We start from the raw sequence: 17,385 nt of genomic DNA on the forward strand, positions 1-17,385 counted from the left end.
AACCTGCGAGGTCTGTAGGAACTTCAAAAGGGGATGCGCATAGGTAGGACAGTTCACTTCAACGCTGTTCCAAGCGGGGCAAATGTTTAGTCTTCTATTTTTGGCAGTAATGACGTTAGAGCTGACAAACCGGGAATTCAAAGCATTGTACTCCACACAGCACGTCGTGCAGTTTGCAAAACAAGGCCAATAACGCCCCACGCACTCTCATTCTAGGCTGGGGCACTTACGCCTCCAGGGCAATCCCGAAAGCTTATTTTCCTTTTTTTTTTTTTTTTTTTTTTTTTTTTTTTTTTTTTTTTTTTTTTAATTTTCACTAAAACACTACGCGTTCCAAGTCACTTATCCTTCGTCCCACGGGGCCACCTTTGTCTTTCCGGTCTGACAGAGTGGTCCCCGCCGCCTGAGGAGCTGGCCATGCCCGGCCCCTCTGCCCCCACACACGGCTCCCACACACGCCGATTCCCCGCGGGAGCGGCAGCACGCGGGCGCTGCCAGGCCGGGGGCCGGCCGGGCGGCCGGAGCTCGTCCCCGCCGCCGCGCCCGAGCCCGTCCCGCCCGGCCCGGGGCCAACATGGCCGTGCCGCCGCGGTGCGCACGGCCGGGCGCGCCCCGGGCCCGCGCGGCGGGGCCGTTGTGCGGGCGGGGCGCGCGGGCGGCGCGGCCGTTGTGCGGGTGGGCGGGCGTGCGGCGCCCGGGGGGAGCCGCGGGCCGCGCCGCCTCCGCGGCGGAGGAGCGGTAGGGAACTGGAGGGAGCGGCGGGGAGGGACGGAAGGAGGGCACGCGGCCGACGGGGCGGGGACTGCCGATCCTGTGCGCTGTTTGTCCCCGCTCCGCCGCGGGAGGAGGAGGGTCCCGTCCGGCCGCCTGCTGCTGCCCCCTCCTCCGTGCGAGGGGACCGGGGCGACCGGGGCGGAGGCGGGGGAGGTGATGAGCTTGGGCCGGGGGCTGCGGCGGCGGCGCGGCTGCTGCTGCGGCGGCAGGCGACGGCGAGCCGTTGGAGGGTCTGTCCGGCCGGCCCGGGGCCAGGGGGATGCAGCGCAGGACGTGTCTGGGTCTGGGTGTAGCTGATCGGAGAAGAGAGGCAGGCGTCGCCCGGAGAGGCCGAGGAGCAGCGGAGGAGAGCCACCCTGACATGCCTTTTCCTCTCCCTCCTCTCCAGCGGCCATGTTAACCAGAAAACCCTCGGCTAGCGCCGCCGCTGGTGCTGCTTACCCAGCCGGTAAGGAGAGCGAGCGAGGGCCGCCGCGATCGCCACCGCTGGGCCGGGCTGCGGAGGCCCGGCGGAGGGGGACGGAGGCGGGGGGTGCTCGGGGGCCCCCGCGGCTGCCGCCGCAGAGGTGCCGTGTGTGTCGAACAATGATCCGCCCTCCCCCCGCGGCAGCCGAGCCCCGGGGACCGTCGGGGGCTGCGCGCTGGGCTCCGGCGAGCCGCTGTTGTGCGGGATGGCGAGTTCGCCTCGGGGGAGCGGGGCGGGGCGGGCGGGGGGCCGAGAGAGATCACGCAGGGAAACGGCCCGAGGAGAACTGGGGATCGCCGCGAGTACCGGAGCCGGCTGCGTTTGACAAGGGGCAGCGGTGCTCGCCGCCGCTTCCCGTGGCAGACTTGTGAACTCCTGGCGGGTCCCCGGCGGCGCCGGGATTTCGCCGGGCCAGACGGCTCGGGGGGAGGCGGGGGCTCGGGCAGCCGTCCAGCCCCGAGACGTGCGCGGAGCAGAGCCGGCTCGTTCTCCCGGTTTAGGCGCCTGCCGGTGGCGGGTTAATCTCGGATGAAGGGTTTTAAGTCGGGCGAGCGCGGCCCGCCCGCGCTATTAGCCGGATCGGTGCGTGTGTGCGCCGCGGCGGTGATTAGCTTTTAATGGCTTCTGCCCGAAGCAAGACGGGCGGCGGTGCCGGCCGAGCGCTGGAGCCGCCGCCGCCCCGGCGGGCTCGCTGCCCGAGGGGCTGCCGCTGCCCGCCGCGCTCACCCCTCTGCTCTCCGCAGGCAGGGCAGGGGACAGCGGCCGCCCGCTGCCGTCTTCCCCGGGCACCGGAGCCGGGGTCTCCCGGGCAGGAGCTGGGACCGGCCCGCCGTCGCCCCTCGCATTGCCGCCGCTCAGGGCCAACAACGCTTCCCACACGGTGAGCCCGGGCAAGGGAGGGTGTGGACGGGGAGCGGGAAGGGGCGTCTGGCCCCGGGGACTCGCGGCGCCGCTCGCCGGGTGTCCCCAGTGGCGGGACCGAGGCGCGTGGTGCTGGAGAAACGTGCGGTTGATTGCTGCAGGCTCCGATGAAATGTGCATGCTTGTTGTGAGGCCGGGACCCTATAACTGCACACATGGCTTTCTCCCTCACCAGATCCCCCCTCCCCTCTTCAGTCTGGTTTTGTGTCTCATTTTCAGTGACAAGTTCGGTCTTTCACACTCGCATAGAGGAGATGTTTTGGTGAATGCATTTTTTGAGATGAGGTTAGTCACTGTGATTAAAGTGTTTTATGAACTGTGGTGAAAAATGAAGGCTGCTCTCCCCTTCTCATGTCTGATTAGCTCAGGCCGATCGCAGTCTTCCCTAGAAACAGCTATCGCAGTGCTCAGGGACAATGATTGGATGAATCTGCCTTTTTTGCTGCAGTAGTTTAACTGTAAAGAAATAACAGCTGATGGCATGAAAAGGACGTTATTTTCCGATTCTGTGATATCTCACGTTATCTCCCACTCCTTGTTAATCTACTAGGAATGAAACTTCCCAAGTATGGCGCTATATATGGATAAGAGGAGGTATCTCTGTCCTGGAGGCATGACAGAGTAGAGAGAGGGGTCTACATACTGTCATGTTAACAGTAAATATCTGAAATTTTTATTGCATACTTTTCCTTTTAAATTCTGAGGTATTTCGTACTGACCCTGAAAGGCATTGATAGCATACTTTTCATAGAATTAATGAGTTCTTCGTGGATGCTCTCATACTGTCTTTGTAAACATATGGCAGAGCTTTAAATGGTAATGTGATTATGTGCTAGTGGAAGGTGAAACTGTGCATTTAGATATTGGTGTTTCAGTGACTTTCCATGCAACATCAGGGGTAAAACATCTTACTCAAATCCATTTATAGCAAGAATTGTCTTAAATTTAAAAAAAAACCCCAATATCTATATAGGGTATTCTCAAAAGGAATGAGGAGTATTCTGCCAATTCAAGGTGGAGCCACATACTTGAGATCAACTTCATTGTCTATTTATGTAGTTAGAGTATATGTCTGAATTGTTTGTTAGTATAAAAGGCCAATTTTTTTCACATTTGTATATCAGCAGCAGCTTAGGGGCTTTTAAAAATAAAATCATAAAAGAAGGAACATAGTACAAACAGTCGAGGCACCAGTCATACAAGTGCATTTACAGTAGGGCCACAAATATCAGGGGCTCACATGTAACAGAGCCTAGACTTAATTTATGATTTGTGAAAGCATGGTGGTCCAGCTGTTTATCTGTGACCACTTACTAAGTTTGGAAGTACAGAATTTTGGTATTTTTATACAAAGATTTTGTGTATGTGTATTATATGTAGTGTCTGTGCATGCATATATATATATATATGCAAAGATGCATCTATATATATGCAAAGATGCATATATATGTATACATATGCAAAGATGCATATATATGCATATGTGTATACACATATATGTGTAAAGATATGTGTGTGTATATATATGTAAAGTCTTTATAAAAGCATTCAAGGGGTGTTTAAGTGTTACATTTCTGTGTTTCAAGTATCTTTACAAGTATACGATTGTGTATGTGTGCATATGTTTATATGTAGCATATATATTTGTACTTACGGAAGCACCTAGGAATGATGGAGTATTATATGGCTGTGCATCATGTCCCTCTGTATTCTGACTGTTCCAAAGTCTGTCTTACCTTTGTGATAAAGAGCCTACTCTTCAGTGTTTATTTAGCCTTGGGTGCTATTACAGAAATGCCTCATGCTGCCTTTGTAGGTGGTTATTTTGTGGTTGGCTAACATAACTTTTTGTGGTAAGGATCAGACATGATACCAGAATGCTGGATTTTAACCTGAAAAAAAAAGGGAGGCAGTATCTGTTCTGCAAACTTAGGCCTGCTGGCCTCAGCTGACACTGACAGATTGAAAACATTGGTTTTGCATTCCACCACTTCTTCCAATCAGACCTTTTAAAATGGGTCCTTTCAGTTTTCTTAAATTATTTTCCTACTTTGTGGCCATTTGTTTATCCTGTTTTCATCTCTGTTGTATCCATGTGGCTTCTGTAATAGCTAAAACCAGAGTATTTCTGTTTGTGTTTCAAATTTTCAGAAGGCATGGTGTGGGTGAACTGCTGGTGTTCCGTATAAGTGTGAATAGTATGTATAGTAGTTGTGAGAGAAGCTGAGGTTGAAGTTATGTTTTGTTTTAGCTAAAGGGTTTTTCCTTTAATGCAGACAGGGAAGAAATCAACTACCTGTCATATTTCTTGCCTGTGTGATCCAGCCTCTGCTGAAAATGTGGTCTCCTACTGTCAAGTGAAATTTCATTGTTTGGTAGATTATAAATAGCATGGGTAGAAGGGGAGAAGATGATGTTTTACACAAGCTTCATAAAATGAGACAGAGGTTTTGGTGACAGTCTTTGCAAGCACAGCAGCCTTTGTTGCTAAGCAGGCAGAGTTGTGTGTTGTACTAGGGAAATGTTTTGTTTTGTTTTGATTTGTTTTGTTTTAATGTGCCTTCATCCTAGGCTGATTTGTGTATGCTTCCATCCCTGGCTGTCTTTTTTGCGTCATGCTGGAAAACATGAACCTATTTCCAGCCCCTTGTCCTCATCATTTTCCTTTCCAAAGTCATTGCTTTCTCTTTGGAAGCCGTAAGTTCTTGCCTTGATGATTGGAACCATTTCCTGTTCACTCTCTCCTGTTTCATTGTCGTGCTCTTACATCCAGTTGACATGCTGCAGTAGAGATTATCTTGCCTTCCTGCTGCTCTGCTTGTGTAAATCCCAGCCTGTGAGGCCCTCTTCCAGACCCATCTCTGTCTTCTGCCTAGCTCTATCTCTGTCCTTTCTTACTTGGCATGTATTCCCACATTCTGCACCGTTCCTGTTTCTCTTGCAGTATAGCAGTGTTAATGTTTTTATCCTCCTGTCTAGTACTGTTCAAGCCCTGTCTAAGATTTCTGTACAACAAGCCTATTTTCTTTTGCCACCAGTGTTGAATGTTTATCTGTTACACTTTTGTATTAGTCGTTGTATTAATCTTGATTTTTTAAAATCTAATTTCTTTTAAATTGACTTACATTATAATGGAACAGGGTTTCCTGGACTCAGTTAATGCAAAGATCTGGTAGGTCACATGCTGCAATTTTTTTCTGTGGTCATCTGCTTTAAAGCAGGTAAGACCAAAGCAAATACCTTGTTACTGTGGTGCTTTCATGTATAAATGGCCACGGAAATGCTGTCACATGTGAATGGAAATAACTGTGCTGTCATGACCTGGATTTTACTATATCTAGTTTTCTTTGGATGTTTCTTCCTCTATTTAAAATTTGTATCTAGGGGGAATATGAGGCTATCTTAACTTTCAAGGGCTGTGGGGGTCAGCTGTGTTATTTGGGTTCCAGCAAATGGTGACTGTGGTGCTGTGGGGACTGTAGTACTTTTGGGCATATCTCTCATGTTTGTATAGTTCACTTACCCAAGGGGTTCAATTTACTGTGCCTCGACTGTCCTTTTGAGTTTCATTATGTGTAGTAAATGCAGGGGGTATTTAAATGCAGAAGTATTCAAGCTCACTGCTCCCCAAAGAATTTAAAATATTAAGAATCAGTATCACTCTAGTTTGTGAAAATATTTGCTGTATAAAGTTAACTTTTCAAAGAATAAGTTTATATGGACCAGATACAACAACAGCAAAAATCTGAATCATTTGTTCCTTCTACCACTCTCATTAAGGCACAAGCTCAACAAAGGCTTAGTCTTTTTTGGTGTATAAAACCCATATTCATGATAAAACCATTAGGGATAATCCAGTATTATTATCATTGTACTAATTAGCAAGTAATTTTAGTTCTGAATGGAGGAGTGTTGCTGAATTACTTTATCAAGGAAAAATAAGGCCTTTTGTATATTGCTCAGGCTTTTGCTTTGTAGTCAATAAAATAGGCAGTGAAAGATGCTACACCTGATACCATATGTCTCTTGTGTGTTTGATGCAGTAGGGCTGAAACTGGCACACCCAGAAATGCTGCAGAGAAAGGGGTATATAGTGTAACAATTATTCTTTAACTAAGTTACTACTTTAGAACACTGTTTCTACCTTTGTCCTCATCTGTGCAAAGTAATGGCAGATAATGACATTCCTGTGCAGTATTTCAGCAGGCCATCATGATTGTTCTATTATTTAGATTCACTTTACAAACCCTTTTAGATTTTGATCGACAGCAAAATCTTTTTTCTGTAAATTTGCTCAAAATAAAATGATAATATATAGCTGAATCATGTGTCTGACTTGGATAGTTTTACAGGGTGCTAATAATCACCCAAAATGACTTACAAAGATGACATGTGATACAATTACATAATATCTTGATGCATTTGGAGGATAAAGTTGGGAAGAGGTATATGCTCCTGTGGGGTTCAGTCCCATAAGTGGTCTTGTAAAAGGTCTTGAAACAGATCAGTGCATTGGGTGAGTGTACTGCAAAGGAATTGTAAATGGGTTTGCCACCTCGTTAATAGGCTGGATTCATTTTTATGCTTCTTCCTGGTTGTTACAGGTCTGTAGCCTAAGTATAGTAAGTTACTGTTCTACTTCTGTTCCTAAATCCATTCATGAAGGCAAAACAAACGAAAAGAAAGCCAATTACTACCCTCAAATTAAAGTTTTGGGTTTTTTTATTTATTTATTAATCATTGTTTAGGGTATAGTTTTGTTTTGCTTGGTGTATCTACTTCAAAGATTAGGTGAAAGTTTTTAGCATGGTGATCCACTTCCATAAAATGAACATACTAAAGTAAAAATAAAATCTTAATGGTGATTTTGAAGTTATGAGAAACTACTAAGAAAGAAAAGAAACACTGCATGGTAACATTTGCTGTTACATAATTGATGGTGTCAGAAGATGAGTTCAAACACACCAGTTATTTCCATGTATTTATAGATTTAGAACAGTAGATTTTTGTATATGTGTGGTACAAAAATGTGTAGATCTTGGAAGTTGTGGATGGGTTTGAGCAAAGACAGTACAATATATAATCTGTAAGCTTCATAAGTGCATGCAGTGATCAGTTGTGTAGGTTGTTGGTTCTGCAGAAGCAAAATGGAGACATGTTATAAACCTCTCAGGCTTGTGGTTTCAGTTGAAAGGCTGATGGAGCTTCTGCGTACTAAGAACAGTTTGGTACTGGACTAAGAAGCCTGTAGTCTTTTGTAGCTTGCCAAGCCCAAGTTGTGGTTCAGAAACTTACGGTGTTGCTGCTGAAGCCTGTGGAGCTTGTGAGCAGCACAAGCCTGAACTTGACAGCAATCTCAGACACCCAAGCAGCCAGAAGGAGATAGGCAGAGCAAAGGACTGGTACAAATCCAACCCTCATCCAAGTTGGAAATAGATGAGGAAAGTCCATTTTGCATATGGATGTGTGGTTGTGTTGTGTCTGATACTCCTAAAACCCCTGTTGGGCTTTTTTGAAAGAGTGGGCTCTCTTCTTCTGCACAGCTTTTGGAATACAGCCTGTGATAATGTGGTGTTTTCTACAAAGAAAACCAGTGATACTGTCTGCATCTGCATTTGCATTCGCAAGCAGCAGCTGACTGAAACTGGCAAAACCAGTCATTTAGGATTTGGGTTGAAGTTGGAATAATGCTGGTGATTTCGTTCTGCTGCTTGAAAAAAAGGAAAACAAAGCCAACCTGTCAGCAGCAAGAGAAACCATGAATCTGCAGGAAACAGAGCTACCTGGTTTACACTTTAGAATATGTTCACAAACATACTTTTAGAAAAAAGAACTTTTTAGTCCCTATTGAGAGAGAATATATATATGGGTTTTTTTCCAAGCCCTGAAGAACTTCTCAGTGCATATATTGAAGCAAGCAGTGCTTAGGAAAGATGGCAGACAGTTAGCTATGAAAACAGGTGACTTGAGGAAAAAAAAGAAATCAAGGTGTGACCCTGTGGCAATGAGTACTTTGGTTAAAAAGTTCTTAAAGATTACTTTTGTAGTGATATTCTTTCTTCCTCATTGTCTACATTAGTATTGTCTGCTCCCAGTTTGTGTAGATATGTTCTGCTTTTGTTCAATTAGTGTTGGAGATAAATTTTTGTACCTAGAATTTCCTAGCTTGAGTCTTTGGAATTGTATGTTTACTCTGCTCTTTCATTATGCCTTTTTTGCACAGTTATGCAGTGCTGAACCTATGACACATCTTACTGACTAGATCTGGTTCTTCTGAAATGGATGATTTAGCAGCTCTTGGGGCAATTTTTTTTTTTTTTCCCTCCTTGCAGTAACTGCTGTTTATATAGAGGATCAGGGAACCTTAAGGAAACTGCTATTGCAGTGTGCCTCAAACTTGACCTGAAGGAATTGCCTGTAGGCATGATAAGTCCTCTTAATGTTTTAATTTCTGGTGCTTTTGAGACATCAAACTAGGAACGGAGTTTTTGGTGATTTCCTATATATCTTCATTGTGCTTAAGGGTTACAAACATCTTGGCTCTTAATTGTGATTGTGTGGTAGTGCTTTCTATGGGATTGATCAAATTTGATAGTGTGAGCCTAAATTTCTCTGCAAACATACACAGTCAAACTGCAATGATGAATGAACCAGTTATTGAACATCAGTCAAAGTGGAATCAGAAGAGCAGTCAGCTTGGCAGAAGCAGTCCCTGAGAGCCCTTGTTCCTATATTATGTGAGTTTCAGAGCTGTAAATTTCAAAATACTGTCCAAAGGTGAGGCTGGTCTCCAGCTGGCAAGTCTTTGGGAACAAGTTACAGAACTTACAAAAATATTCTTCTGCCGTATCAGAATGATGCCTTAACAGAAGCACAAAGTATGCTCGAGCCTGTCTTGCATGTCTGGGTTTTCTCATTAGAAAGTGCTTCTGCTGTTGCAGCACAGATTTCATTGCCTCATATCACAGCACACAACTGTCATTTTCTGATTTCATTTCAGCAACCTTAAGTGAACAGGGAATGTGTTATCCTTAGCTGCCTAGAAAAGAAAAATGTGGTTCAGATGAAAAGTGCTCTCAACCCTGGCTTGATCATCTGTCTTGACAATATCAGTGAACTTTTTGTTAGTAGTTTGACATAAATATTAAGACTGGTGAATCAGCTGGAGAGACAGCAGGGGAATTCTTCCCATATTTGTGTAAGACCAGGCAGAAGACAAACGCATTAGCCTCTACTAGAGAGCAAATGAGGAATTCTAAGATAGCTATTTTAGTGGCAGGTATGCTTGTAAATTTCTTGTTTCTTCTTAAAAATAACAGGTTTGGATCAATAGTTGTTTTCACACCCCAGTACTTTGCTGTTTGTTTGCTTGAAAATGCTGAATGCTGCTGTTTATTCCCATGTATGCACTGTCAAGAGCAAATCTGATTTTTAAAATCTATTAATGATTTTTTTCCATTCCTTTAAAATAAAGTTACTGTATGTTCCTCAAAGCAAAGATTTGCTCTCAAGTCTACATAAGGCCCTAAATCTCATTTTGGTTAAAAGTTATTGTTAGACTGGTTTGGGAAAATGCTAAAGGATATGCTTATTCTTCATTGATTGGAATGTTTTGCTGAATTGTGACTGTCTCAATTGCAAGCAGTAAGTTACATTCTTGAACTTCAGAAATGTGTGGGTTCTTTTCCTCTTTGTGCATGTCACAGCACATTCCTTATTTCTTAAAAATGTATCTGGAACTTTTGATATACAGCAAATTTAGGAACAAGTTAAAATTTTGATTTCTGAGAACAGGGGCCGAGAGCATAAGCCATGTAAGTTCTAGCAGGCACATACAATAATGTATGTTAGACATACTTTACAGATAACATAACATTATAGTATGTTATCTTCGGCATCTGTAAGACTGCTGCTATTTCTTATAAAGTCTGATGTTTTCTCAAGCATGCATCTTGATGTTACAGGTCTGCTGCCTTGAAGATTCCTTGCAGATGCTGTTAGCTTCTCATGGTAGCACATTTGTGATTGCCTTGTTGCAGACATTTTGGAGAGCCATGAAAATATTGAGAAACAAGAGTCAGGAAATGAATAGCATCCAGCAGTATCACAGTATACATGCTGTATTTTTTAGATTCTCTGTAAACAATTGACATCTAAGAAGACACTTTGTTTTGTGGTGATTTAGGCAGAATAGAGGGTTGCAGAGTGAATGTTTAAGCATGAAGTTCATGTCTTTCTTTTTAACTGGGTATATATTTATTTTCAATTTTAGGTTGGAGGCAGTAAGCACACAATGAATGAGCACCTGCATGTTGGTAACCATGGACAAATCCAGGTTCAGCAGCTCTTTGAAGACAATAGTAACAAGAGAACGGTTCTGACAACGCAGCCAAATGGACTTACAACGTTAGGCAAACCTGGATTGCCAGTGGTTCAGGACAGACAGTCAGAGAGTGCCCACAGGCGACAAGGGAGCTCCAGCTCTTTAAAATCTACAGATGGAACAGGGAAGGTGAAAGCCTCTGTTATCACACCAGAGCAAGCAATGAAGCAATACATGCAAAAATTAACAGCTTTTGAGCATCATGAGATTTTTAGCTACCCTGAAATATACTTCTTGGGTCCAAATGCAAAGAAGCGTCAAGGTGTGATTGGTGGTTCAAACAACTGTGGGTATGATGATGACCAAGGGTCGTACATACAAGTACCCCATGATCATATTGCATACAGGTATGAAGTCCTGAAAGTGATAGGGAAAGGAAGCTTTGGGCAGGTGGTGAAGGCCTACGATCACAAGATGCATCAGCATGTGGCACTAAAAATGGTGAGAAATGAAAAACGTTTCCACCGCCAAGCTGCGGAAGAAATTAAGATCCTGGAACATCTCCGGAAACAAGATAAGGATAACAACATGAATGTTATTCACATGTTGGAAAACTTCACATTCCGCAGCCATATCTGCATGACATTTGAGTTGCTGAGCATGAACCTCTATGAATTAATAAAGAAAAACAAGTTTCAGGGCTTTAGCCTACCTTTGGTTCGGAAGTTTGCCCACTCAATTTTACAGTGCTTGGATGCTTTGCACAAAAACAGAATCATTCACTGTGACCTTAAACCTGAGAACATTCTGTTGAAACAACAGGGTAGAAGTGGTATTAAAGTGATTGATTTTGGCTCAAGTTGTTACGAGCATCAGCGTGTCTACACTTACATTCAGTCACGGTTTTATCGTGCACCTGAAGTCATCCTTGGTGCTCGTTATGGGATGCCCATAGATATGTGGAGCTTGGGCTGTATCCTAGCAGAGCTTCTGACCGGTTATCCACTTTTACCTGGAGAAGATGAAGGAGACCAGCTGGCTTGTATGATTGAACTGTTGGGCATGCCTTCTCCAAAACTCTTAGATGCATCCAAGCGAGCAAAAAACTTTGTGAGCTCTAAGGGTTATCCCCGCTATTGCAGCATCACAACCTTGTCTGATGGCTCTGTAATACTTAATGGTGGACGCTCTCGGAGGGGAAAACTGCGTGGCCCCCCAGAGAGCAGAGAGTGGGGTAACGCATTAAAGGGATGTGATGATCCCCTCTTCCTTGACTTCTTAAAACAGTGTTTAGAATGGGATCCTGCTGTCCGTATGACACCCAGCCAGGCTTTGCGGCATCCCTGGCTAAGGAGACGGTTGCCAAAACCTCCAACTGGGGAAAAGGCCTCAGCAAAGAGAATTACAGAGAGTACTGGTGCTATAACTTCAATTTCCAAGTTACCTCCAACTTCAAGCTCAGCTTCAAAACTGAGGACTAATTTGGCGCAGATGACAGATGCCAATGGGAATATTCAGCAAAGAACAGTGTTGCCAAAACTTGTTAGCTGAGTTTGAAAACCCCAATGCTGTTAATATGAGAGATACAATGTGGCTGAGCCTTATTTGTATGAAAAATTAGCTCAGATATGCATTTTTATTTGCTCAATAAATCTAATTCATTTGTATCTTTCAGCACTCATTTTAAATGTAATTTAAAATGTTAATTTTGTTTTTATAAAAATACGGGGACAATGCTTTAAGTTTTTCTACTTATTTTTTAAAATGTTTGTCTTCTACAGTACAATTAGCCTTACTGTAACTAGTGTGACACAGTAATAAACATCAGTGGCAGGCCACTGGTTACAACGTGACTGTCATTCATTGCAGTGTGGTATCGAAGGTATCAACCTTTCTTTTCCATGGTTCATACTAGTTTTAGCCTGGGGTAAATTTGAAAGACTACCTTTTGGATTTTATGGATTTGGTCTGGATTCTGTGAACGCTCACATCTATGACTGACTGGACACTAGGGGTAATACTCAAAGAATACAGTTAAGCACTTGTAATCTTGTAGTTTAAGATGGAGCCATAGCATGTTCTATTGTCATCTTTTATGTGGTAGCCCAGAGGAAGTCATACTGTTACCTCCTGTGGAATGCTTTCTCTATTTAAAAGTAATGGGCTTTGATTAAAATGATAATTTATATGTAATGCAAAAAATAACACCGGGGCTAAAATTACTCTCTTACCTTGCATGCCATGTGGTAGAGTGAGAGGAATGGGTAGTCTTGATAAGCATGGAAATGGCAATATGTCTGTTTCTCTGAATTTGAAGTGGCTGATTAGTTGGTAAAGCAAAATGTTCTGAACTTCATTTCAGGTCTGTAACATTGAGCATTCACACAGGTTCTCCTTTTTTTCTTTTAGGGTGTTTTTTTGGTTTTTTTTTCCCCATCTCTTCTCATCTGTTTTTTTCTAGTGTGCAGCTTGATCTCCCAAAATCACATAGGCAGAAGTGCTCATTCTGTCAGTGTTCTACTGTAACTTCCAGACTGTTAAACTGCATGGATTTCAAGGTTGCTTTTATCTCCTCTGACCATGTTTGAGCGACTGTGATTTCTGTGGTACATTTACACTTCAGATCAAATCTGCATGTAGGGGCAAACACAATGTTATTACATTGCTTCCTGTAGAGGAGTACTTCACCTTAGCTTAACTGTTGAAGGAAAGATCCTCACTGGAAAGCTTTTCAGTTGGAAGACACCATCCTAGATAGTGTCTAATAAGGGAAAATTATCAAAGGAAAGCTAAGCTCTTGGAATTTGATTTAATCTTTGGCATTTATAGATGAAAATTAACTTTGAAAGAACAAATAGAGATGTGTGGATTTGTTCACGTGTCTGTGTGCTAATGCTTGGTTTTTCTTTTTTACTTTTAACTGCATTCATGGAAGAAAGATGGTCTACTAAAGAACAGTATCTAGACCTATGAGAGAGGTATTCACATGTTGTAGCATGTTTTCAACAGGAACAGTTTTTTGAAATCTGAGATCAGTATTTTAATCTTTACAATGGCTGTGGTCTACATTAGATGTATGAAAAGGGAATTTTAAACAAAGTAGAACAATCCAGAAGGGTTTATGAATGTTAGAACAAGATATATTAGAACGGATTGCATTAAACCTCAGTAACTTACAAACAACATTTATATGCACAGTTTTTACTGAGTTACTTGTACAAACTATGAAAATTACTTAAAGCATGGTCCCCTGAGAGGCCAAGAAAGTTTCCGGTTAAGTTCTCCTTCATATTTGTTAATTTACCACTTACAGCTTAATTTTTGTTTGTTGGCTTATTTTATTTGTAATTTAATGTAAGACTGGGGGAGGGATAGAAAAAAAAAATAAGACAGAATTCTCAGGAAACACATCGCTGAACTTCTTGCCAAAAAGTCAACGCCTAAAGAAGCTCGAAAATAATTTCTGAGTAGAGGATGTATTTATTGATTGATAAATGTAAAAATTAGACTGTCAATCAACCATTTTTCTTATTTTTTAAAATAAAAAGATAATTTCCTGCCTCTAGTCAAATTAAATTATTTAGTGTTAACTGTTCACACCTTTTTACAATATGTATAAGTGCAATATGTAAACATACATGAAATCATGTTAAAAATTAAATATAATAATACTTCTAAAAAAAGTGGAGTTTAGAATATGAATATCCAGTAAATTATGGTCAGTAAATTCTAAGTCTGGAAAAGAGATATATTAATTTTAATGTAAAATTAACTAACTCTCATGACTGTGGGAATACAATACTATGTATTTTTCTACAGTACCAGAGAATCTTTATTTCCTCCACCACCTGCTTGGCTTTACCACTCCTTTCTACCTAACTCTTCCTGCAGAAGTAGGGATGTTGATGTTAAGGATAAAAGAAGAATCATCTCCCGTGATATTTTTTAAGCAGACATTGATACATGTTCCTGCCTTTTGTGGCAACTTAAGGTGAAAACATTCTTGATGTTCATGGCTCATTAATGGGCTACAACCATTAAGTTTTCTTTTTCATGTAACCAGTTCTTAATGCCAATAATGCATTTATGATCCACCTTCATAAATGCTACCGGAAACTTAAAGGCCAAAATATAGTGTGAAGAACTATTTTTTTAACCCAGATACAGTGGAACTTGCTCTATACTAAAGGAGCAGCTACATCAAGGTTTTTAAGTGATGTAGCTGCATTTTATTGTAGCTTATTTATCCCTGTAAAAAAAGGGGGGAGGGCAGGGAGGGGGGAAGGACATTGCCTCTTGCTTTGGTGTGATTTTATTCTAAGGGCTCTGATAATTAGGCTGATAGAAGTTGGCTTGGAAACAGTGCTTAGTCTCACATGTTACCATTGTCTGGGGATGTCTGAGCTATTTTCAGATTTAGTAACAGCACAGTGTTGTCTTTGGTTGCAGTCTCACTTGGCTCAGTTTCTTGCACCACTGTTGTGTTCATTACCACTTAAGTGTTGGAACAAGAGAGTGATGCAAGATGTGTAGATGAAGGATAGTGGATGGATTGTGCCCTTGGTGTTAACAATGTGCCTTTTGTTACAAATGCATCTTGGCCTCTTTAACCCTTGGAATACTGCTTAGTAGGGATGAAATCTATTTTTAAGTGCTATACCTGTCTTAAAACATCCTGTAGATGATTGAGGCCTTAATAGAAACAATAAGGCAATCACAGTGCTAGGGTGGAGAGGACACTGTTCTTGTAGTACCGTCTCATTAAGGGGTTAAAGATGGCCCTTTCTCATTGGTTGTACTTTAACATCAGATTGATTTTTTTTTAGAATATTCTTTTCTTATAGTGACACTAGACTAGAAATCAACTGTATTTGTAAAAATTTACCTCAAACTCTTCAGTTTTATAGTGTGATTTAATCCCAGGGCATTTGGTATGAACCAAAGTGCATTCCTTTTATATGTGCCTGGCTCTTATAAAAGTGACCAGGGATTTTTACAATTTGGGTGCAAGGCACTTAAGCCACTTTTAATTTGTTGGGTGGTTTGGAGTTATAAATGACTTCATGGGAATGTTGAAAACTTAAAAGACATAAGTAGCATCGGGCAATATTGAAATCTTTAAGAAAGGGTGTGCATTATTTAATGCTCTCCATTTGTTAATTTTTTTTCCATCAGTAATATTTGTGATAAATACGAAAAGAACTCTTTTTACAGTCAGCAAAGATTAGAATATTGCCCAGTGTAATGCTATGGTAGCATTCAAATAAAATAACATTTGTGAATTATTGTTTCTAGGGGCTTGTACATCTCTGCTATAAATTGTAATTACTCAATTCAACTGCTACAATGGCGTCTAAGCAGTAGCTTGGGTTTTTATTGGGCAATGACTTAGACACGTGACTGTAATATGCTGCAACTGTGTGTACTGAAAACATGTGAAAAATGATTGAATGTGGACTGTGTATATATTTATGTATAATTTTCTGTGAGATGCTGCTGTTGCCACTTAACATTAAAGATGTTGAAGTGGGTTTTAATCCTAGTGGCCAGTTTTATGATACTGTATGTATTGTACAGCTGATGACAGGAGTTGAGACTGTTCTAGTGAATATTTGTTACATTTTATTGTTGTGGCCAGAGATCATTTCAGAATAAAATTTTATGTCCTACTTTAATTCTCTCCACTGTACTTCGGGTTTTTTTGTAGTCGTAAAGAGGCCTTGGAATGCTGACATTTCTTAAATGTGGAAAGGCCATCTCTTAGCCTGCTCAGTCAGTGGTGGCAGTGCCTTTGTCCCTAAGCTTGCTTGCTGGTATCTGTATATAGCAATTATCCATTGCTGGAGGATGACTCTTCTACTACTTTATGTGTCTTGACAGCCTTAAATATTGCCCAAAGGCTACTTTTCTAAAGTTCTTCTCAGGACTTAGAAAGTAATATAGTTGGTATTTTTATTTGTATATTTATTTGAGAGAAAAGATCTTTGGCAGGAATTTTGTGGACATGGCTGTTCTAACTTTTTTTAGCTGCTTTTGAAAGATTTTTAAAAATAACAAGTCTGATTTTATAAGAAATTGAGACAGGTACAGTGTGTATTCTTCTTATTAAATCTGCTTTAAAAAGACCTAGATTTCTGCATGAATATTTGTGTCAGACTGAGTTTTCAGAGCTTGTCAGACTTTGTGAAGTCCCAGGAGAGCGAGAACATACTAAACAGGCCAGACTGAGCTAAGTTTTGTTCACAGAGACACCCAGAGTAATTTCACCGTTCAGCACAGAACTTGTCTTGTAAGTGATTGGCCACATTCTTTACTTGACAATGTCCATGTGCACCCAGAGCAGTTTCTCTGAAAAGCTTCTGGTTCGGGTGAGCCCAGGCTGAAATCAAGGGATTTTAACTGGACTTTTTTAGTGTTTCCCATTCAGCATAGTTGGGAGATTTTAGAGTACACACCCTATGAATATTAAATATAAGTAAATACAGTTTACAGCCCCAAAGAGCAGTGAGCCAAAAATTACATCTTTGTGGCCTATCTGTGATTGTCTTCGTCTGAGGACAAAGGCCTTTTTTTTGGTTTTAGTTAGTTAAACTTTGTTATGGAAAAATACTCCAGCTATCTGATCCTCTTGCCAACTTTTGCACTCTTTTGTCACCTTTGTGTTTTCATTTGAAGAAGGGTCAGTGCCATCTTACTTCATTTCAGTCACCTAGAAGTTGGTTTTTGGCCTGTTTGCCAAAGTCTTTTGCTGAGACTTGCAGTAGCTGGTGGGGAATTTGTGTTGGCCTCTGCCAGCGCTTCCTTCTTAATCTTTAAGAGCTCTGATCCCTCTTTAAAATGGGACCCTTGGAATCCCACCCTGAATGACAGTCTGTAGTTGCTGTTATCTCCACAGTGCTTC

The 17,385-nt window shown here is 42.0% G+C and overlaps 1 protein-coding gene across 2 annotated transcripts; it reads left to right on the forward strand.

Moving 5' to 3' along the window:
* The first annotated feature begins 948 nt into the window (after positions 1-948).
* Positions 949-12,686, forward strand: DYRK2 (dual specificity tyrosine phosphorylation regulated kinase 2). 2 transcript variants are annotated; one of them, XM_040062280.2, is made up of 3 exons: positions 949-1,222; positions 1,984-2,120; positions 10,434-12,686. In XM_040062280.2, the coding sequence occupies exons 1-3, from the start codon at positions 1,168-1,170 to the stop codon at positions 12,033-12,035; spliced, it is 1,794 nt and encodes a 597-aa protein (XP_039918214.1). In that variant the 5' UTR covers positions 949-1,167; the 3' UTR covers positions 12,036-12,686. The 2 variants fall into 2 exon arrangements, with proteins under 2 accessions (XP_039918214.1, XP_039918215.1); XM_040062281.2 differs by lacking the exon at positions 1,984-2,120 and having other exon boundaries at positions 958-1,222.
* The last annotated feature ends 4,699 nt before the right edge of the window (positions 12,687-17,385 follow it).

Source organism: Hirundo rustica, chromosome 4 (assembly GCF_015227805.2).
Source record: "Hirundo rustica isolate bHirRus1 chromosome 4, bHirRus1.pri.v3, whole genome shotgun sequence".
NCBI classification, from domain to species: Eukaryota; Metazoa; Chordata; class Aves; order Passeriformes; family Hirundinidae; genus Hirundo; species Hirundo rustica.

Excerpts from the sequence above, each read along its gene's own strand:
- DYRK2 (XM_040062280.2), top strand. The coding sequence starts at position 1,168 with ATGTTAACCAGAAAACCCTCGGCTAGCGCCGCCGCTGGTGCTGCTTAC. Across the intron at positions 1,223-1,983 it reads TGGTGCTGCTTACCCAGCCG|GCAGGGCAGGGGACAGCGGC; the intron begins GTAAGGAGAGCG and ends TGCTCTCCGCAG. Across the intron at positions 2,121-10,433 it reads CCAACAACGCTTCCCACACG|GTTGGAGGCAGTAAGCACAC; the intron begins GTGAGCCCGGGC and ends TTTCAATTTTAG.